The sequence below is a fragment of the Chlamydotis macqueenii genome, chromosome 1 (genome assembly GCF_036417535.1).
Source record: "Chlamydotis macqueenii isolate bChlMac1 chromosome 1, bChlMac1.mat, whole genome shotgun sequence".
NCBI lineage: Eukaryota > Metazoa > Chordata > Aves > Otidiformes > Otididae > Chlamydotis > Chlamydotis macqueenii.
The window spans coordinates 102,337,123-102,358,709 of NC_141556.1; the positions used below are offsets into that span (position 1 = coordinate 102,337,123).

The 21,587-nt window shown below is 47.7% G+C and overlaps 2 protein-coding genes across 3 annotated transcripts; both read left to right on the forward strand.

The window, feature by feature from the left end:
- The first annotated feature begins 6,870 nt into the window (after positions 1 to 6,870).
- LOC147602237 (uncharacterized) lies at positions 6,871 to 7,062 on the forward strand. The gene has a single exon (XM_086763584.1). It carries the CDS (start codon positions 6,871 to 6,873, stop codon positions 7,060 to 7,062), a length of 192 nt encoding a protein of 63 aa, XP_086619710.1.
- On the forward strand, positions 7,033 to 20,329 carry BCL9 (BCL9 transcription coactivator). 2 transcript variants are annotated; one of them, XM_086763572.1, is made up of 7 exons: positions 7,033 to 7,165; positions 9,914 to 10,230; positions 11,157 to 11,346; positions 11,815 to 11,914; positions 12,363 to 14,592; positions 16,463 to 16,723; positions 18,141 to 20,329. In XM_086763572.1, the coding sequence occupies exons 1-7, from the start codon at positions 7,113 to 7,115 to the stop codon at positions 19,256 to 19,258; spliced, it is 4,269 nt and encodes a 1,422-aa protein (XP_086619698.1). In that variant the 5' UTR covers positions 7,033 to 7,112; the 3' UTR covers positions 19,259 to 20,329. The 2 variants fall into 2 exon arrangements, with proteins under 2 accessions (XP_086619698.1, XP_086619690.1); XM_086763564.1 differs by having other exon boundaries at positions 7,039 to 7,165; positions 9,917 to 10,230.
- The last annotated feature ends 1,258 nt before the right edge of the window (positions 20,330 to 21,587 follow it).

Here is a 21,587-nt window from a genome sequence, read left to right on the forward strand (position 1 = left end):
AAATAAGCAAATGCTTAACGAAACTGGTAAGTGCAGCACGTGCTGAAAACTGGTGGTAGCTCTTGGGGTGTGTTGGGTGTCATGGAGTCACCTTTTCCCAGTGCAGCTGTTCTCCCTCTTACGTGGCTGAATGAGGGTCAGAGAAATAGGATGTGCCCTTCCCAGTAAAATTGCTCTGAAGGAGTGCGTCGGTTGATTCATGCTTTACCCCACCTCTCTGGTTGCACGGGGAATCCACTGGTGGATGCACATGCAGAGGTTTGCTTCCTGGTGGCTGTCAGGATGAGCGGCTGCTCAAACAGCTACTGCTGCTGTGGTGCTGCTCTTCTTGGTCCCTCTTGAAGCTACTGCTGCTCCCAGAGCAGTTTCTTACTCCACTGTCTCTCTTCTTTCTCTCCCGCTCAACTACTACAGCTACAATTCAGGGGTGCTGGCTCAGCTTGCATTCAAAGTCATCATTTGTTTGCTGTAGCAGCAGGTCTCTAGCCTTTTTTCTTTTTCCATGCTGATTTTGGGCTCTCACCACCAGCACAGATTGACAATCTCAGAAAGGCCATGGGGGAAAAAAAAAGAAGTGTGCTCTTTCTTGTACACACAGAAAGAGGTTTTTTGCCTTTAATGCTTCGTGTCACAGTAAGGCCACAACTTTGATACTTTTATCTGCCTGGTATGCCTTTACTTCATCTCTCCACATTCTCCTTCTCAAAGAGGGAGAAAAGACTGAAGTGAGTCAGTGATAACTGCAGCTGTTCCTGCTGAAGCAGCCATAGTGCTGTATACCTCCACGTACCTGACCACTTGTCACTATCAAGCTTCTGCAGTTTAAGGGCATAAAGGAGGAACAAGCTAGTTTGGATGTTTTTTTTTCCTTCTGTTTGCACTACAGTAATGTGGTGGCTAGTTCATAGAAGTACAGGGATGGTTCGTGAATAAATTGTCAAAAGGTAAGCCAAGATGTGTCTTGTTAGTTACTCTGGTAGCTGCTTGGGTACATGCTCTTACCCTTTTGCGCTTAAATTCACTGTGAAGCAAGCTGTCTTGTGCGGACTGTGGCCTAAGACTGTGCAGGTGAGCAGCAGGGATGGCATTACTTTGTGATAACTGTCTGGGTAACCTTGAAGATGAGTCGTGTCTGGCCATTTGTGTCCCTCTTGCAGTCCTGAGCTATGGCCTGTAAGGCTGCCCTGCTCCGGTGCTTTGTCGAGTTGAACTTGAATGTTTCAAGCAATAGAGCCCTGATCGTTTGTGTGATAGATTCTCTCCATCCTGATGTGTGCTGGGTGTTCAAGGGAAAAAGTGATTTCTGTCACTGCTGTGGTAGAGGCGTGTCAGTATTGGCACTGGCATGGCTTAGCCTGTGTTGTTTTGTTGGGTGGGGGAAAGGGGAGAGGAGATATAACTGGGTAATTGGATTCAGGGATCATTGTGCTGCTGTGGTAGGTTTTACTGGATGAAGCAGCTTGTTGCGATAGGTGTTTGTTTCAGCTTCTGTCTGCAGGTGTGACTTGGCTAGATAAGGATGGTCTATCACGTTGATGATTTCATTGTTTGATTTGGCTGGACTGGGTGGAGAATGTAGCTACATTGTTTGGGACCAGCTTTGTAGTTTGGTTTTGTTGAAGTGGATTACATGGCAGCGCATTGCTACATTATTAAGGTGAAGCTGCAGTAGATAATAGTTGGAGAATGTTGGAGGGAAGAGAATATGCACAGGGTTTCACAATGCGTAACTAATTGAGCCTTGCAACAGCTCCTGTGTTCCTGTTGGGAGATCTGGTCAGCAGAATGCATTGGGATTACACAGAAAACCTCTGGTAGTGATTTCAGTTTGCAGTTGTACTTTAACTGCAAGGCTGTCCGTGCTGTGTAAATACCTGAAAGTGCTCTGAGAGACCATGCTGGCCCTGACAGTGTGAATGTTGTCTGGGTTCATACTGTCCTTGCAGGCTCTCCAGTTTTCACAGTGGGTGAGGGAGAAGCTGGCCCATAGCTGCTCTGTCTTTCTTTACTGACCTCAAATTTACCATTAAGCCATGCCTCAGAGTCTGCGTTTCCTTCTATTATGGAACTTTCAGGCACTTAAACTTGCTTTAACATGTGAGTGAACGTTAATTGGTGCAGGGTTGTCTCTGTTACTGAAAGTGTGGCTGATTTGTTCTTGGGCCGTGAACTCTTTTGGCCTTATAGGAAATAACTGTAGTGCAAGGTGGGACTAACTCCTCTGTCTTGAACAAACCTGCCGTATGTCTTACTTGGAAGGTTTTGCAGTTGGATTCCCTTCTCCCTATAGTGTAGCGCAAGGACCTGCCAGAACAGTAGACAGTGCTTCTTCCTTCTGAAACCTACCTGGTTTTCCCCTAGATGTGACTGAGCGGTTGCCTGGCTTTACCTGATGCTTGATGTTTTTGTTTAGACATTGTCTGGCTATGGAGGAGGTTGTATATATGAAGCACAGGGATTTGGCAGAAGTTGATGGGCTCATACCGAGGGGAAGGTGAGCCTTTGAAGAGGGATGAGTGCAGAGAGGGGGAGGTTACATGTCCAAGCTCTGTGCCAGCTTCTCTAAGCACGGATGAGCTCATGGGAATCCAGCTAGCTCAAATGTGGGAGTGCTAAAGCAGGTCTGAGCTCTTTCCCCTCCATATGCAGCACGCATCTTCAGGCTTGTCCAGTCTGATGGTGGCTTTTTCACTGCTGACAAATAGTGCCAGTATGAGCAGACTTCCACGTGTCAGTGGGTTCCGAGCAAGTTTTGATTCCTCTGCTTCTGTGGCTGGATCAATGGGAGGGATGCACAGCTTGGCTGTGCATGTTTGTTCATGAAACTCTTCCTCTCACTTCTGTTTCCAGGTCTTCTTTTCTTGTGAGACGAGTGGTTTGCAACTCATGGCCTCCACAATGAGTACTGCTGTGTCGTGACACCAGGGGTCTTGGTAAGCTACTTTGTTGGAAAGGCGAGGACCTATCGTTATCTCTGCAAATGTGAGTGTCTCTTTTGTCTCTGCAATTGAGGTTTGAAGTAATTTCAATCCATCCAAATTGCGAGCTGCACCCAAGCGGGGTGAGGCTACTTTTCACCTGTTCTCACCTCCTCCGTTGAGTTTGCAGTGACACTGATGTGGTTTTGTGATCAACCAGATCAGGGGACTGATCCGGCTGAATAGAGGTTTCTGCTGTTTCCCTTGGGCTAGTTCCCATTCAGTTCTTTCCCTGATCTGGTCAGGAGAGAGGTAGTGAGAATGAGTAGACAGCTGAACAATCCCTTTTCCCTGCAGCCTTTGCGTGGCGCATTTTAAAGCAATGCTGAAAATACAGCCTTAGATGTAACTTGCCAAAATGTCTTGAAAACTGGCTTGACCATTCACTGTCAGTGAGACTACCTGTAATTTTAGAGCAGTGATAAAGGCTTTGCTATGGCAGGCAGACTCCAGCTGCAAAAATACATTTCTCTAGAGCTTTTTCATTATTGAACCCTAGATTCCAAGGCATACATATGTTAGAAGCGTATTTAGAAAAATCATGAGGCATTCCATTTCACATCGTAAAAGATGGTACATTCCCAGTGTGCAGAAATGAGAAGCTGAGGAAGTTGAGTTGCTGTTGTTCCACCAAGGAATATATCGATGTATCCTTTATAGCTCTCTGTGGTGAGAAGAAATTTAAACTGAGACTGGAAAATACAGTTCCCTTGCAGAGTGTATCAATTCTAATAGATGGAAGATAAGTGTATATAGGATAATAAAAAAGTAGGATTAAAAAATTGGAGGTTTTTTTTTTTTTTTTTTACCCTGTGAAGTACTTGAAAGTTTGGTGATGTCAGAAATATGTGTAGGATCCAGCTGAATGAGATTGCTGTGGGAAAAGTGGGATTGAGTGTACCCTTAGCAGGTTTGCTGATGACATGAAGCTGTGTGGTGCACTGGAGGGAAGGGATGCCATCCAGAGGGACCTTGACAGGCTGGAGAGGTTGGCCCATGCAAACCTTATGAAGTTCAACTAGGCCAAGTGCAAGGTCCTGCACATGGGTCAGGGCAATCCCAGGCACAAATACAGGCTGGGCAAAAAATAGATCGAGAGCAGCTCTTAGGGGAAGGACTTGGGGATACTGTTGGATGAGAAGGTCTGCATGAGCTGCCAATGTGCACTTGCAGCCCAGAAAGCCAACAGCATCCTGGGCTGCATCAAAAGAAGCATGGCCAGCAGGTCAAGGGAGGGGATTCTCCCCCTCTACTCTGCCCTGGTGAGACCCCACCTGGAGTACTGTATCCAGCTCTGGAGCCCCCAACATAAGAAGGACACGGACCTGTTGGAGCCAGTCCAGAGGAGGGCCACGAAGATAAGAGGGCTGGAGCACCTGTCCTATGAGGACAGGCTGGCAGCGTTGGGGCTGTTCAGCCTGGAGAAGAGAAGGCTCCAGGGAGACCTTATAGCAGTCTTGCAATACCTAAAGGAGGCCTACAGGAAAGACGAGGAGAAACTCTTTAGCAGGGTCTGTAGTGTTAGGAAAAAGGGTAGTGGTTTTAAAAACCATTTAAAGGAGGTAGATTTAGACTGGATATAAGTAAGACATTTTTTTTACGCTGAGGGTGGCAGAACACTGGCACAGGTTTCCCAGAGAGGTGGTGGAGGCCCCATCCCTGGAAACATTCAAGGCCAGGTTGGAGGGGGCTCTGAGCAACCTGATCTGGTTGGAGATGACCCTGCTCTTTGCAGGGGGATTGGACTAGATGACCTTTAGAGGTCCCTTCCAACCCAAACTATTCTATGATTTTGCAGTTCTAAATATTGTGCAGCTGGTGTGATCCTGATTCTGTTCTTCTTCATATTTTCTCATTGCACTGTGTAAGACTGGGAGTCTGAGAAAATTATAATCTTGTAATAAAAGGTAACATGATAATGCATAAATATCAAAAATGGAGAAGCAGAGGGTTAAACAACTAGAATACTTAGTTATCACATAAGCATCTGCATCCTGCTTTTAGCATTGAGCTCTGCTCACTTTAATGCTATTTTTCCATTTTTAAACCTGAAATTCACTGTGTTTTCAGTCACACCTTCATCTTAAGTGAGGACCCTGAAGTATCACTGAGTTCCACTGACTTCTACAGATGCATAAATCTCTCTTGCAAAGTGAAGTTCTGTGCTGTTGATAATGTTACAGTTTTGTTGTCAAAACAGACATAGGAACCAAATTTGCATGCAAAGCTGGTACAATTTAGATACTTGTGAAGACGTCCTCTCTTGTCTTTGCTGTATCTGTATAGCACCAGCTCCAATTACAGCATGATAGTAGTAACAATAGTAATAGAGTAACTCCAACTTTGTTCTCAAAATGTGTGGGATAACTAGCTGATGGCTCCAGAGAGGTGTGTGGATCCTGTAGAGTGTGTGGCTCAGACTGGAGTTCATCTGATTCTGCCTAATAGGAGGCATTAAAAATGAGACCTTTATTGCAGAAATGTTCCCCACGCTAATGGGTTTGTGCAGCACAGTGGATGTGAGAACAAGGTGATTCCTCTGGCTCATGAAGGAGGCATGTGTTAGAGAGGAGAATCTTTGGAGATGATGCAGAGCTTCATGGAGCACTATCATATTTGCACAGCAGTGCAAAGTCACTAAAAAGTGTAATTGTGCAACCTCAATACAAGATAAATTTGGGGAACTGGAAAATCATGGTGCTCAATGCCACAAGTTGCTGATAACCCTCCTTGGCCGGATGTGATCATATATTGTCCGTGTTTCTTAGTCCTCTGGTGTCAGCATGTAAGCAAACTTATTTTTGTTTTCTAAATGCAGTTTGAACAGTAGTTTCTTCATGAAATTCAAGATAATCCCAGTCTGGTGAGATTTATTTTCTTTCATTTGATGTACACAAGAAGGAACTAGTGCTTTGGTGCTGAGAAAGAATACTGGGAATATTTACATTTGAATAATATTTAACTAGCAATGCTTAATACATTAACAATAAATCTTGGTTAGATTCTAAATTAAGTGGATTTGCATCTGAGTAGGTGAGATGAACAGGAGAGATTTTGTTGAAACATAAACAAGACAGAAATTTGTTCCAAAATAATTTAGCCCAAAGGACGTAAACAGTAATGTTCAGTAGTTTCCTCTTCCAGAAACAGTTTTATGTGCCTTATTACCTGTGTCATGCTTATTGTTTTTAGAAAGAAGCTGAAAGTGCCTTTTTTTTTTTTTTAAAGTCTCTATAGTCTGTATAGTGTTGTTGAGCAAATTTAGAGGGGTAGTTCTCTAGTGGTCTTTTGGACTTTCTAATAAATATAATGAGTGACTAGCCTCTGGTATTTCCAGACTAATCACAGCATAGCCGGTTGCTTACAGGTGGTCAGGAAGGCATTTTATTTTATTTTCCTCCCTTTTGTGTAACCCTTAGCGCACATCATTGAACATATGTCTAGTTATATTGGACCAAGGAGACAGAAAAGATTTGAGCAGAGTTATGTTCTTAAGAAATATCAGATTATGGCCATTCATAGGGGAATTCTGGATAGCTGAGTCATGTTAGGGATTTGTAATTTTGGCTTCCTACTGACTTACTGTGAGGTGTCTTCAAGCTGAGCACAGATGTGGAATCAAAGTGTCCAGATACTAGGCGCTTCCCTGTTTTGTTGACTCCAGAGTGATTTGCTTTGGATGAAGCCTTCAAACTGAATGGCCAGCCAGAGCTACCTCTGGTTTGAAATACACAGCTGTCCTGAGCCATCTGAAAGCTCTTCTCCTTTGTCTTCTCAGTAATGGGGGAAGAATTGCCGTTTACTGCTTCACACCAGACGTATCTGCTTGGGAAGCTCCTCACTGTTTTTCTGTTCTCTTTTTGTGGGGTGGTTTTAACAGTGTGCCCTGGAGATGCGAGACTTCCCCTGGGCAGCAGGAGGCACGCGTCTAGAGAATGCTGGAGCTGCAGGAGGGAAGTGCCCAGTGCAAAACCAGAGAGGAGCAAAGAGAAAAAAGGCAAGCAGCCAGCCAGCATTGAGAGAAGCGGGTGGCAGAAAGTGCTTCAACGCTGCCTCTGGCAGCACACTCCCCAGAGGAACTTGACGAGAGCCCATCTGTGTGTGTGTGAGACTGTGAGCTCAGGATTTCTGTCAATGCATTCCAGTAACCCCAAAGTGAGGAACTCCCCGTCAGGCAACACACAGAGGTAAGGAAAAGAGCCTACAGTCAGCTGCTCTGGATTGGTGCATGCTGCACAGACAGTTGTCTGTCTTTACTTTTTTTTTTTTTTTTTTCCCTGCTCCGCTCCAGGATGAGCCAAGGACTGCTGCATGTGACTTATTGGTCCTCCTTTGTGCTCCCATTTGACCCGCTGAGTATCTGAGCACTGGCTGCACAGTGCTGACGAGCTTCCGTGTTTGCTAGGCTCAGAAAGAGCCGAAAGCTGTAAATCTGTGAGGTGCAGATTCTGCGTTCCTTGTGCCGTCCTCCCTCCCATCAGGTGTCTGATTAGGCTGTAGGAGAGTGAACATGCTGTTTCTATCTGTTCTGGTTTTTTTTTTTTTTTTTTTTTCCTTTCCCCTTTTCTAATTATCTATTTCCCTGAGGGGTAGTTGGGCAGCACAAATTCTCTCTGTCAGTACTTTCACACAAAACTCTTCCTCTATATTATTGGCCTGAACAATCTGGAGAACTGATCAGCTGTGCACTGAGATCCTCTGCGTCATTCACCTGCTAGTGCAGCAGGTCAGCATCTCTCCTCCACTAATTTGGAAGGGGAAAAATATGGAAGTGAAACAGTGTCCAGGGACTTACAATGGTCCGATTGACAGCATTCTTGAATTTGATTATTTACTCCTAGAGGTCATTTGGAGCTTAAGAGTAGTTCAGAGGAAATGCCTCTGAGCGAGATGTCTGTCCAAAGGAGGAAGTGGCTTTTGCGAGTCCCACATTGAGGATGCTAGCAAGCACTGCCTGTTGGAAGTGGCAGTGATGATGGGAAAACAAAATGCAGAAGATCAGATAGCAACGGAGTATCTGGAGGGTGAGGAGAAAGGGGTGGATAATATGTGTGTAAACCCAGAGGAACAAAATACTTGTAGGATGCAATTTGCTGAGTGGAAGAGGGAAGGAAAGGACTCTAAATTTCCTTTTGCAAATTAAAGAAGCTTTGCCCCATTTTGCAGGAGTGTGCAGGGAGATGGTATCCTTCTCTTTCCTTATTCAGGGGCAGGTTGTAGCTGGTTTAATTGTTTTCACGGTCAGAGGTTTGTGTTTTCCTGGCAGCTTGCCCCAATGTATGATGAATGCTGCAGTAATGCTGGGTTTTCCTTGTGCTCCCTGTAGAACTGGATAGGGAGGTGCAAGGGAGGGAGTAGGGGGGATCTGCTCTGATCAGAGCTTCAATGTATAGTTGGGGTCCTGGGAGTGGTGAGGTGAACTTTATTGTGCCTTTTTTGTTTACTCTGAGCTGGTCTTAGTGTGAGGTGCTTCTCTGTGCACATAGAAACAGTTGTCTTTATTGACAGAAGCCCCAGAGCTGGGTCCTCATGTGACAGCAGTTCCTGGGATCTGGCAGGTCTGTAGCTTGCCATAGTGCCTTCTGGAGCAGTGAGATCCCGTCTTGGATAATAACCTGTATTGGGTTTGCGTGTCAAAGTTTTGGTAGTGGGGGAGCTACAGGGGTGGCTTCTGTGAGAAGCTGCTAGAAGCTTCCCCTATGTCTGACAGAGCCAATGGCAGCCAGCTCCAAGACGGACCCACTGCTGGCCAAGGCCGAGCCAGGTGGCAATGGTGGTAGCAACTCTGTGATAACATATTTAAGAAGGGGAAAAAAAACCCCCACCCTGTATGAGAGAAAACTGCAGCTGGAGAGAAGAGTGAGAATACGTGAGGAAAACAGCTCTGCAGACCCCAAGGTCAGTGAAGGAGGAGGGGGAGGAGGTGCTCCAGGCACCAGAGCAGAGGTTCCCCTGCAGCCCGTGGTGCAGCCCATGGTGAAGCAGGCTGTCCCACTGCAGCCCATGGAGGACCAGAGATCCACCTGCAGCCTGTGGAGGACCCCACGCTGGGGCAGGCGGAAGCCTGAAGGAGGCTGTGACCCTGTGGGAAGCCCGTGCTGGGGCAGGCTCCTGGCAGGACCTGTGGACCCATGGAGAGAGGAGCCCATGCTGGAGCAGGTTTTCTGGCAGGGCTTGCAACCCCATGGGGGATCCACACTGGAGCAGTCTGTTCCTGAAGGACTGCAGCCCGTGGAAGGGATGCACGCTGGAGCAGTTAATGAAGAACTGCCACCTGTGGGAAGGACTCATGCTGCAGAAGTTTGCGGAGGACTGTCTCCCGTGGGAGGGATTCCATGCTGGAGCAGGGGAAGAGTGTGAGGAGGAAGTGGCAGAGACAATGTGTGATAAACTGACTGCAACCCCGATTCCCTGTCCCCCTGTGCTGCTGGGGGAGAGGAGGTAGAGAATTTGGGAGTGATATTAAGCCTGGGAAGAAGGGAGGGATGAGGGGAAGATGTTTTGAGATTTGGTTTTATTTCTTATTATCCTACTGTGATTTGATTGGTAATAAATTAAACTGATTTCCCCAAGTCGAGTGTTTTGCCCATGACGGTAATTGGTGAACGATCTCTGTCCTTGTCTTGACCCATGAGCCTTTTGTTACATCTTCCCTCCCCTGTCTAGCTGAGGAGGGGGACTGATAGAGGGGCTTTGGTGGGGACTTGGAATTCAGCCAGGGTCAGCCCACCACATAACCCTTTCAGGGCATGTTCAAAAAAGCACCTACATGACTCCAAGCTTGCAGGTATTTTTTATTTGTCAGTAATTGTCTTACCTTGCAAAGGTGGCAGTGGTTGTTTTTGCTTCTCTCTAAGCTGTTCCTACAGGGTTGAATGAATCCATGGTGTGATTTGTCACTTTTTTTCTTTTCCTTTTTTACCCTCTGTCCCCAGTAGCCCCAAATCAAAGCAGGAGGTGATGGTCCGTCCCCCTACAGTGATGTCCCCGTCTGGCAACCCTCAGCTGGATTCCAAATTTTCCAACCAGGGCAAACAAGGGGGCTCCACCAGCCAATCCCAGCCCTCTCCCTGTGACCCCAAAAGTGGAGGTCACCCACCCAAAGTGCTCCCTGGCCCAGGTGGGAGCATGGGGCTGAAGAATGGGGCTGGAAATGGTGCCAAGGGGAAGGGGAAGAGAGAGAGGAGCATTTCAGCAGACTCCTTTGAACAGCGGGAAGCTGGGACTCCTAATGAAGACCCTGAAATCAAAGGTATGTTTGCTAAGATTCGTGCGAAAGTGCAGACAATTAATCTGAGTCCTCTCTGAGATGGAGAATTGCTATGCAAGTGTTAGCAAAATATTTATTTGTCTAGGGTTCTGTAAGTTCCAGCCAAAGAAGTCTAAAGGTCCTGAGAGCAGGCGAAGAGGAGAGGTTGTCCTAGCTGGTGTCAGTAAATGTCCTGTTCACGCTCAGTTAAAGTGCAGATCTGACTCTGGTGGGAAAGTTCCTTTGTAACTCTGAGACTCCCCCAGAGGATTTGAAAGTACAAATGCAACCTGTTGGTTTTCTTCTGGCCTTTGGCCTTTCAGGAACTGCTCTGTTGTAACTGGGGTTTTGAACAATATGCAAGCATGTTTTGTCAACACAGATGCATAACCTGTAGCACCCTGACTGGTATCACAAGCCAGAGAGTTGGGATTTCTGTGTTTTGTTCCTGGCTCCAATGCTGCCTCTGCGAGGCAGTGCAAAGACAGACTAGGTGTGCAGTTGTCTGTCTTTACTTTTTTTTTTTCCCCTTCACCCACCTTAGCCAGGTGACCTAATAACAAATGAACTACAAAGGAAAGTTTTGCACAGAATGTTCTCCTTGGGCACAGAAATATTTATATTTGTTCACTTTAGTGTGTAGACTTCCTGCTATTCTGTGTGACCATTAGAGAATTCAAAGGGATCAGCTCTGGGAACTGTCACTTGCCTTGGAAAGGGACAAGATGAGCTTTCTCCTAGCAGTGTCTGTAGGGCAGCACAGCACTAGAGGGAAGATGCATGGTGTAACAGAAGAATTGCCTTTAGTGGTGCTTGAGGGAGAAGCAGGAAATTTCAGAGGAGGAAAAGCTCTGGCCGGTTTCCAGAAATGGTTTCCAAAGAGCTCCCAAGGTAGCGATTGCCCTCTTTTCATCTTTCTCCCCTTCTAGACTGCAATTCTGCTGATCATGTGAAGTCCCAGGATTCTCAGCACACACCACACTCCATGACTCCTTCAAATGCTTCAGCCCCAAGGTCTTCCACACCTTCCCATGGTCTGACTGCTGCTTTGGAGCCAGCAAGCGGGCAGAAGACTCCATCCAAAGTGGTTTACGTCTTTTCTACTGAGATGGCCAACAAGTAAGTAGATAGATGTTTGGATGTCTTCAGGGAGCAGGGCTTATATTTGTGCTCCCTTTTTAAGAGATTCTCAAGTGCCCTTTCTCTAACAAGTGCGTTCTTGTAGTGAAAAGTTGTTACTTGTTTTGGGGACGCTGAAGGGGCTGGAGTGGAGAATGTCACTACCTCTTGCCCTGTGAGAAGTGATTATTTATTCCTCCGAGGTGTGGGGTTTTTTGGCAAATGCTGGTAGATACTGTTTTGCAATCCATGCAGTGAGTAGCAGCCGGGATGGCGTAAACTGATACATGAACCCTGAATGCTGATGAGTTTGTAGATGTAAGCATTCTTCTTTTGCTACTCATCTAGAGTGAAATATGTGTGGTTAAGTCTTTCTCCCTTCTGCCAACTGAAGGCTAGAAGGGAGGGTGGTTAAGAAAAATTGATTCCTAGCTTCAGCTGGATATATGCATCTGTTTGTCTTTGCAGGGCTGCAGAAGCCGTGCTGAAGGGACAGGTGGAAACCATTGTGTCCTTTCATATCCAGAACATCTCAAACAACAAGGCAGAACGAAACACTGTACCCTTGGTAGGGAATATCTGCATGTGGGTGGGAAGGGAAATGGTAAATATGTTCATATGTGTGTATGATTCAGAGAGATGGATGATTATTTACACTCTGAAATAAGTTGTAGGGTGGAAAAACACCCTAAAGAGAGAGAGTTGTCATCCTAGCCTTCTGCAAATAAATGTCTTGGATTATCCGAAGAAGAGCTTGAGTCTTGCAATACTTGGGTAGTGTATTTCTGACCCATTGCTCATGCAGAGCTAGTGCAGAAGCAAGGAGTACCTTCTGTAATGCTGGAGCAGAATAGGTTTCTGCATAGCCAAGATGGTGCTCTGCAATAATTCTGTGGAGGCTGCCCTTCCTTGCAAAGTGTGGGCTGGTGGGGTTGAGACAGGACATGTTTGCGCTTCCTCTGCCTATGTGACACGATTGTAAGATGAGCAAGTGACAGCATGGCTTTCTCTTGCAGAACCCCCAGATCACTGCACTTCGGACTGAACCCAAGCCCCTGCCGCAGCCGCAGCCCTCCTCTGCCCAGGACCAGAACCCTCCCCAGAACGCCAAAATGCAGCCGACTCCACCCGTGTCAGCACCAGTATCCAAATCCACTGGCCCCACGTGTCCCATAGATCAGGACAGCCCCAGTGTGGAAAGCAAAGTGATGTCTGTGGGCAGCCCTGCCAACTCTACCCCTTTGCAGACAGAAGGATTTGGGCAGAGCTCAACCCCCAATAATCGAGCAGTTAGCCCCGTTTCCCAAGGTAGCAATAGCTCTGCTGCAGACCCCAAAGGTCCTCCCCAGCAGGTGTCTGGTGGGGACCCATCCAGTTTGGGTGAGAATCCAGATGGACTGTCACAGGAGCAGCTGGAGCATCGAGAGCGCTCGTTGCAGACCCTGAGAGACATACAGCGCATGCTCTTCCCTGATGAGAAGGAGTTTGCGGGAGGGCAAAGTGGGGGGCCAACCCCAAATGCTGGGGTGCTGGATGGTCCCCAGAAGAAACCTGAAGGGCCGATACAGGCCATGATGGCTCAATCCCAAAGTTTAGGCAAAGGGTCAGGGTCTCGGACAGATGGAGGGGCTCCGTTTGGCCCTCAAGGACACAGGGACATGCCCTTTTCCCCAGATGAAATGGGGCCGCCACCAATGAACTCTCAGTCAGGACCCATAGGCCCAGACCACCTGGACCACATGACTCCTGAGCAGGTGGCCTGGCTCAAGCTGCAGCAGGAGTTCTATGAGGAGAAGAGAAGAAAGCAAGAGCAGGTGGTTGTGCAGCAGTGTTCCCTACAGGACATGATGGTCCATCAGCATGGGCCTCGTGGGGTGGTCCGAGGTCCTCCCCCTCCCTATCAGATGACCCCTGGTGAGGGCTGGGGACCTGGGGGTCCAGAGCCCTTCCCTGAAGGCATGAATATATCGCACTCTCTGCCCCCCAGGGGCATGGCCCCTCATCCCAACATGCCTGGGAGCCAGATGCGCCTGCCTGGTTTTGCAGGAATGATGAACCCTGACATGGAGGGCCCCAGTGTCCCAAATCCTGCCTCCCGGCCTGGGCTTTCGGGAGTTAGTTGGCCAGACGATGTGCCAAAAATCCCAGATGGCCGAAACTTCCCTCCTGGCCAGGGTGTCTTCAGTGGCCCTGGCCGAGGGGAGCGGTTCCCCAATCCACAGGGCCTGCCTGAAGAGCTCTATCAGCAGCAGCTGGCTGAGAAACAGATGGGCCTCCCTCCTGGCCTGAACATGGAAGGCATCAGGCCAGGCATGGAAATAAACAGAATGATGCCCTCCCAGAGACACATGGAGCCTGGGAACAACCCCATCTTCCCTCGCATGCCAGTGGAAGGGCCAATGAGCCCCTCTAGGGGGGACTTCCCGAAAGGAATACCCTCACAAATGGGCTCTAGCAGGGAGCTGGAGTTTGGGATGGGCCCTGGCAGCATGAAAGGGGACATGGGCATGAATGTCAGCATGGGCTCCAACCCAGCTCTGGTCCCTCAGAAGCTGAGGGAGACAGGAGTTGGGCCAGAAGAGATGATGAAACTGCGCCCTGGTGTCTCGGAGATGCTCTCCTCTCAGCAGAAAATGGTGCCGCTGCCGTTTGGGGAGCACCCGCAGCAGGAGTATGGCATGGGTCCCAGGCCTTTCCTTCCCATGCCTCAGGGCCCAGGAGTCGGTCTCAGAAATCTCAGAGAACAGATCGGGCCTGACCAAAGGACTAACAACCGGCTCAGCCACATGCCGCCACTACCTCTCAATCCCACCAGTAACCCTAATAGCCTCAACACTGCTCCCCCTGCGCAGCGCAGCCTCGGCCGCAAGCCCTTGGATATCTCTGCAGCTGGTCAGGTGCATTCGCCAGGAATCAACCCCCTGAAGTCCCCCACGATGCGCCAGGTCCAGTCTCCCATGATGGGGTCTCCCTCCGGGAACCTCAAGTCCCCTCAGACGCCCTCCCAGCTGGCAGGAATGCTTGCGGGCCCCACTGCTGCGGCTGCCGCTGCCTCCATCAAGTCCCCTCCCGTCTTGGGGTCTGCTGCTGCTTCACCTGTCCACCTCAAGTCTCCATCTCTTCCCGCACCTTCTCCTGGTTGGACTTCGTCTCCAAAGCCTCCTTTGCAGAGCCCTGGGATTCCCCCGAATCACAAAGCGTCTCTCACTATGTCTTCTCCAGCCATGCTGGGGAACGTAGAGTCGGGTGAGTGCTGCCTCTGCTAGCTGGATTTGGCTTTTTGGTTTGTGTTGGGCTACCCCGACGTGAGGTGTGCAGCAAGGAGGGGGAAGAGGTTTCTTGCAGGGTGGCAGAAGCTAGACGGCACTTTGCCCAGGGGTCTGGTTGGTGACTACGTGAGTGGAGTGCAAGTGGTTTTCCTGCTCCTGCTGTATTTGTAGGTTTGCACCATGCCTTCTGTGTGTCAGGGTGAGAGCTGGTCACTTGGAGGACATGAAAGTGAAAGGGTGGGGCTAAGAGGTGTGAAAAGATGTGCTGTGTTGATGGGAGAAGGCTCTTGGAGTGTTTTTGGCCATTCTGCCATAGCTTCTGGTGACTGTAGCTTTGTGGAGAAGTTCCTGCTGATGTTATGAAAATGCTCTGAAATAAAGACTCTTACAAATGCATGCTGAGCATAGTTAGCCAGTCGTGTATCTAAATATGGTTCGGGTATGGTTATGGCTTTCTACGTTTACCACCACAGACAGGAAGGTGTGCTAACATTTGTTCAGGCTTCAGCCATTTTGGAGGGAGCTAAACACCACAGTACGTAGCATTTGGTAGCGTGCTGGAGCCACGCAGGCCCCGGGACCTCAGGGCGGAGGAGCTGGCACTGCCCTATCTGCTCCTGAACGTCTCAGGGCTGTGGCCTCTGCCTTCTCCTTCCTGCTCTCAAACCCTCCCCGGAGCACGTTTGTTCCCACTCCATGCTCCCAGTCTCCTGGGAAGGTCTCCTGGCCCGGAGAGGAGCCGTTTGCCCATGTTGCCCTCTAGTGCTGCTGCCGGTAACGGCGGTGGCGGGGAGGGTGACCCCTCGCACCAGCTGGTGGGGTTGCTGGCTGGGTCTCTGCACTCGGGAGGGGAGCCTGGATGTTAGGGTCTGTTGTGGCTGCTGAGGCCTTGCCCAGCGTGAGCCCGAGCACCTACAAGTCGGAACTGAATGCATTAATCCGTGCCTAACACTGTGCTTAACAAATGCTCTTACATGCAGCTCTTCTGAAGCATAAATGTCTTGACATTGCAGGATTTTTGTATTCTCTGTTCTTTCTTTTTTTCTGGTGAGGAGGCTGAGGAATGTGCAGTGAATTTTCAGTGATAGTGCAAGTTTGGTTTAGCGTCTTTCCTTAAATATGGTCTGGGTGGCATGAAATTTCATCAGTGAAGAACAAAGGAGATTGCAAGTACAGTTAAGTTATTTCTAGTTTTGGGAGAGCAAAGGATGATGTTAAGCTAATAAGTGAAGAGAACGCTTCTTTAACTGGAATGAGTAGTAAATAGGTATATACAAACCCTGAAATGAAATATAAACAAGGAATTTTACTTGTAGCTGCTGATGCAGCTTGTCAGAAATCTGCCCATGTGTCTCAGCATATCTGCTACAGCTTTTGTGCTGCCTCTGTCTTTTGTGCTTCTTTGATGCCTCCTGAAGAAAAAGGGAAAGAAGTTACAGTCGGCATTTGTTGAGTGTGGGAACAACTAACTGACTGTGGATTCCGATTTTTGTGGCTAGACTTGGTACCTGAGTTGGTCTTCACATGGAAGTTGAATAGTAGAATTTTCAGACTTACCTGATAATGCTTCATGTGGATTTGTAGAGGCTCAAGGTAGTTCCAGTAGAAGAGCAGAATCCAGGATAACAAATGTTAACCATCTTGACCAATTGGCTTGTTCTTCTGGTTACCTTTCACAGGCACTGACTGCATTAGTCAGGCGGCCTCTTGCAAGAAATGGGATTTCTAGTTTTTGAGATTTCTAGGAGAAAGGGGTGTGATCTAAGGGAAAAAATGGTAAGAAGGAAAAAAAAATTAAAGTTTTTTTTCTTTCTCTCTTTTTCTTTTCTTTTTTTTTTTTTACTAAGGTGGTCCACCTCCTTCCACAGTCAGCCAGTCTGCTCCTGTGACTCTCCCTGGAAATCTTCCCTCTAGCAGTCCTTACACAATGCCACCAGAGCCGACCCTCTCCCAGAATCCCCTCTCCATTATGATGTCCAGGATGTCTAAATTTGCCATGCCCAGCTCTACACCGCTCTATCATGATGCCATCAAAACTGTGGCTAGCTCAGATGATGACTCCCCTCCAGCACGCTCCCCAAACTTGCCACCAATGAACAGCGTACCAGGTAAGAAACTCAGAGTGATGTAAACCCAAGCTATCAGGCAATACAGTGCGGGTGGGTGATTTTTATGGAAGCTTCATCAGATGAAGATGGTGAGAGGGGAAAAAGCCTTGAACATATAGCTGTGGATTGTTTTTGAGGAAGGCAGGTGCAATTCTCTGAAATGGGGAGATGAAAATTTTCCTTGCAATCATTTTTTTCTGTCTAGAAAGTGTCATCTTCACAAAGTGTCTAACCTGGAAGAACCTTATGTATGAGAGAGATTTCCACTCAGGCAGACTGGATTTACTTGTGTGAGTGAAAGCCTGAATAAGGGTCAGACCTACAGCACGTTATCCAGAGGAAACCTTTCTTCCCCTGTCTTAAGGCAGTGTCATAGAAGCTTTACAGTTTTTTGTTTGGTGTGGGTTTGTTTTCCTTTGGGTGCTGGGTTTTTTTGGGTTTTTTTTTTTTTTTTTTGAGGGGGGAGACACTGAATCATTTGGTCTTTTCCTGGGTTTTGTGGATTGCCTTTGTTACAGAAGAGTTACAGTGCTTTCTCAAAACATGCATCTCTCTTCATTTAGGCAATGTGTAATGGCAGGTGACCTCAGCCAGGACTGAGGGAAACTGTCCTGGTCCCTACCTAAGAGTTAAAGGAAAAGTAAAATAAAGCATTGTCCTTTTGGGCTCTCTTGTGGGTGAGCATGTTTATATGAGAAATTGAATCCCTACTGATAGCTTAATGTTTGTGGGTGCGTATTTAATAAAAACAGTAGGCTGTAGCCCCTCCACCCAATTGATTTGACATAGTTGAAAGAGAAGATGAGTGGATGTTTCATGAAAGCGGCAACTGGTAATGAATTCTTGATGAGTTTACCTGTAGCTTTGCTGTTTCACGCAGTAGTGATCAGAGTGGCTGAATATACCTGGGGAAGCTGCCTAATTGAATAAGTTCACGATGATAGCTCATTAACCTCATTGATCGCCACATCCTAGTCTTATAAGGGTTACCTGATTTATCACTTCTTGAGTTTTGAAACGAGGTGCAGTCACCTCCCAGTGGACAAGTGTCCATCTGCTGATAGTGTGCCACAGACATGTTTGTTACTGCCTGCGTCATCTAGACTGCCGGGCAAGCAGTAAAGGTATGGGTTGGACTGAGATCCTGCTTACAGAGCAGGCTTTAGTTGCTTTTTGATAGGGCAGTGGCAAGCTTAGGGAGGCTGCTGTGCAGATGGCATAAATTTTTTTGATAAAATAACATTTTCCAGAGCTGCTATGGATGGATGTATGTTTGTTTGTTTGTTTTGCTTTTTTTTTTACTATCACTGGGGTTTTTTGGTGGGTGTGTATTTGGTAACCTTGCAGAAAGCTCACTGATGGCTTTATTGATTATTATTGTCTGTTATCTAAATCTGTTTCCTTATTTCTTCCTTAGGAATGGGCATTAATTCTCAGAATCCTCGAATTTCAGGTCCAAACCCAGTGGGTCCAATGCCAACCCTTAGCCCAATGGGAATGACCCAGCCTCTTTCCCATAATAACCAGATGCCCTCTCCAAATGCTATGGGACCCAATATACCTCCTCATGGGGTCCCCGTGGGACCTGGCCTGATGTCACACAACCCGATGATGGGGCATGGTTCCCAGGAGTCTCCAATGGTACCTCAAGGACGCCTGGGCTTCCCACAGGGGTTCCCTCCCGTACAATCCCCTCCACAGCAGGTGCCATTTCCACACAACGGGCCCAGCGGTGGACAAGGCAACTTCCCAGCGGGAATGGGCTTCCACGGAGAAGGACCTCTGGGGCGTCCTACCAACCTGCCCCAAAGTTCGACAGATCCAGCACTTTGCAAGACTGGAGGCCCTGGCGGTCCAGACTCCTTCACTGTTCTTGGAAACAATATGCCTTCGGTTTTCACTGATCCAGAGCTGCAGGAGGTGATCCGTCCTGGCGCCACGGGAATACCCGAGTTTGACCTGTCCAGGATTATCCCGTCGGAGAAGCCCAGCCAGACACTACAGTATTTCCCTCGTGGGGAGGTGCCAGGCCGCAAGCAGCCGCAGGGTCCCGGGCCTGGGTTCTCCCACATGCAGGGGATGATAGGAGAGCAGACCCCGAGGATGGGACTAACGTTGCCTGGCATGGGGGGCCCTGGGCCAGTGGGAACTGCGGACATCCCTCTTGGGACAGCTCCGTCTATGCCAGGTCATAACCCGATGAGACCGCCTGCCTTCCTGCAGCAAGGCATGATGGGGCCACACCACCGCATGATGTCACCAGCACAAACGGCGATGCCTGGCCAGCCCGCGCTAATGAGTAACCCCGTGGCCGCCGTGGGCATGATCCCAGGCAAGGACCGAGCCCCCGCGGGGCTGTACAGCCACCCGGGACCTGTAGGGTCACCTGGTATGATGATGTCAATGCAGGGCATGATGGGACCCCAACAAAACATCATGATTCCCCCCCAGATGAGGCCCCGAGGTATGGCTGCTGACGTTGGCATGGGAGGATTTAGCCAAGGCCCTGGAAACCCAGGGAACATGATGTTTTAAGCTGCTACCATAAGACTGGATGTTCTGATCCTTGTCAAGATGAGATTCCAAGTCCTGAGGGCTTTTTTGGGAGCTTCAGGAGTACAGTTTGGCCATGCAATAGGTGAAAAGAGACCAGAGGACGCTTTGGGAAATCTCGAATGTATGGAATTACCTGAAAAAAAAAAATTCATTTTAACAGGTTGTTTTTTTTAAGATTTATTTTTTAAAAATTATTTTTGTGGACTTGGGTATCCCGTGACGGCACCTGCTTTGAGAATCTGTAGCTGTATTTTGAGAATTGCCATTTGTCACAAGTTGCACCATTCTCTGTATGTTTACGTCCTTCAGACTGGCTTCTCCCAGGACTCTCGGTTATTTTTGGGGTTTTTTGTGTACTGTACTATATTGTAAAAGGGATTTTAGCAGAGACTTTAGTCTTTGGGGTGAGAGGAGAATGGGATTTTAGGCTGTTTACTTTAGGTGGAGAATCCATCTTCAGAACTTCGGACTATTTTCCTTCAACTCCAATGTATAGAAAAACCAAACTACGACCTCAGAGCAGAGTATTAATGAAAAGCACAAAAAGGAACTTAAGTTCAGTGAGGGGAATCTTTTAAAAAAAATAAATAATAAGTTAAGGACATATTTTTCAAATTATGGCGTGCTGTCCAGCACCTTCTGTCTCTCCCTCCCACTCTTTATTAAATAGGCTTCTCTCTCTCCGTCCCCCTTCTGTCTCCTCCTATGGCAGCTGCAATACATTGTGTTATTTTGGGGAGTAAATCTAGGAGAGCCTCTCCTCATGTGGGGACTCTTCCCACTTTTAGGAAGGGGCTGGACTTGGACACTGTTACATCCTACAGTAGTCTCTCTCACTGTTTCCTATTCTCCTTTTCTTAGAAACCCCAAGTGATTTTATTAATGTGGGAGTGGAACAGACACTAAAAGTTATCCAGGATTTTTTTTGTGGTTATTTTTTTTTTTCCTCCCCAGCGTAAGACGTTCTGTGTAACCTCCATTAAATTTGGTACAAAACCACTCGCCAGGGCTGTGGTGTCAGAAAAATAAAATATATTGTTTCTTACAAAATGAACTGTCTTCTTTATCCAGTCCAGTTGTTTCTGTGTACATCAGATGGCTGGCCAGATGCCTGTTTGCTCTTCCTTATGATCACAGTCAGCCCAGAGGCCAGGTGGGGTAAGCTTTGGCAGCTCCTAAAAGTCTGGTCTGCAGGCAGCTGCATGCTCCTTGCAAGGCACTTCTGTCTGCTTAATCCTGAACTGAGTTTGTTTTTCCTTGGAGTGAGGTTTTATTTCAGAAAGCCCTAGGGACAGTAGTTTACAGTCTTTCTTCCTCAATTTGTTGAGGGTCAAGAAGTAGATGAAACTTGTCTCTGTCACTTCCTTCTGGTGAGTGTTTGCAGCACTACAAGGTCCGTGGTTTTGAGCTTTCCCCAAGCAGCTGTGTCTGTCTGAGTGCCGGAGTCCAGCGCTGTGCGGGGCGTGGGGGCTTTGGATTGGGTAGGGTCTCTGCTGTCGCTCAGAGACTGAGATAGTGGGGAACGGATGAACTTAAATAACAAAGGTGAAAGAGAAATAGTCAGTGAGCAGATTTTTATCAAGACAGCCCTGCTGGGTAAATTGCTGCTTTGCCGTAGTTCTCATCAACTGCTTCCTAATCCTCTGTCTTTTCACACTTGCCTTTTGAGAGAATTTCAGCAAGAAGGTTTTATGGTTTGTCTATGAAGAGTTGAAAGCCTGGATGCCAAAACATGGATTGGGAGTTTGGCCCTGCTCCTGGAGAAGACCAGGAGGAGCCAGATGTGGATCGGTAGGGCAGGGAGTGGGCTCTGTGGCTGTTTGCTCTCTGGTTCCCCAGCACTGTATGTGGAGCGTGTAGTCTCTCCTCTTCGTTCCACTTACTGTTACATGAAATTATTTCAATGAGTAGTTTCCTCAAAGGGCTGGCTATTAGTGTGACCCTTCATGTGGAGAAGGAGTATTTTCAATATGCTTGTGCGTGAGAGTTTTTCAGAGTTAACTGATAGGTAGAAAACAAATTGCTGTTCATAGCCAGCTTACCAATGTTTCGTTGCTAGTGTTACAAAATGAGTGAAGCCACGCACCATTGGAGGCACGCAAGCCTCAGAGCTTTCTGTTGCCTGCTTCCAAATTCACCTTTGTGCTGTCATGCAAATTTACAATGATTTTGGGTGAGAATTACTCTTCTGACAAAGTGTAGGATGTATGTTGTGGTGCTTCCCTCTAACAAGACAAGCAGCGTGCCTGAAGTATGGGCTTGTCAAGATTTTAGAAAGAGCTGACAATGACACAGTAAGTGTTATTTC

Bases quoted from the DNA above. Each gene is read 5' to 3' on its own strand.
- BCL9 (XM_086763572.1), top strand. From the start codon at position 7,113: ATGCATTCCAGTAACCCCAAAGTGAGGAACTCCCCGTCAGGCAACACA. The intron at 11,915-12,362 runs GTAGGGAATATC...TTTCTCTTGCAG, and splicing joins AACGAAACACTGTACCCTTG to AACCCCCAGATCACTGCACT. The intron at 14,593-16,462 runs GTGAGTGCTGCC...TTTTTTACTAAG, and splicing joins GCTGGGGAACGTAGAGTCGG to GTGGTCCACCTCCTTCCACA.
- LOC147602237 (XM_086763584.1), top strand. From the start codon at position 6,871: ATGCGAGACTTCCCCTGGGCAGCAGGAGGCACGCGTCTAGAGAATGCT.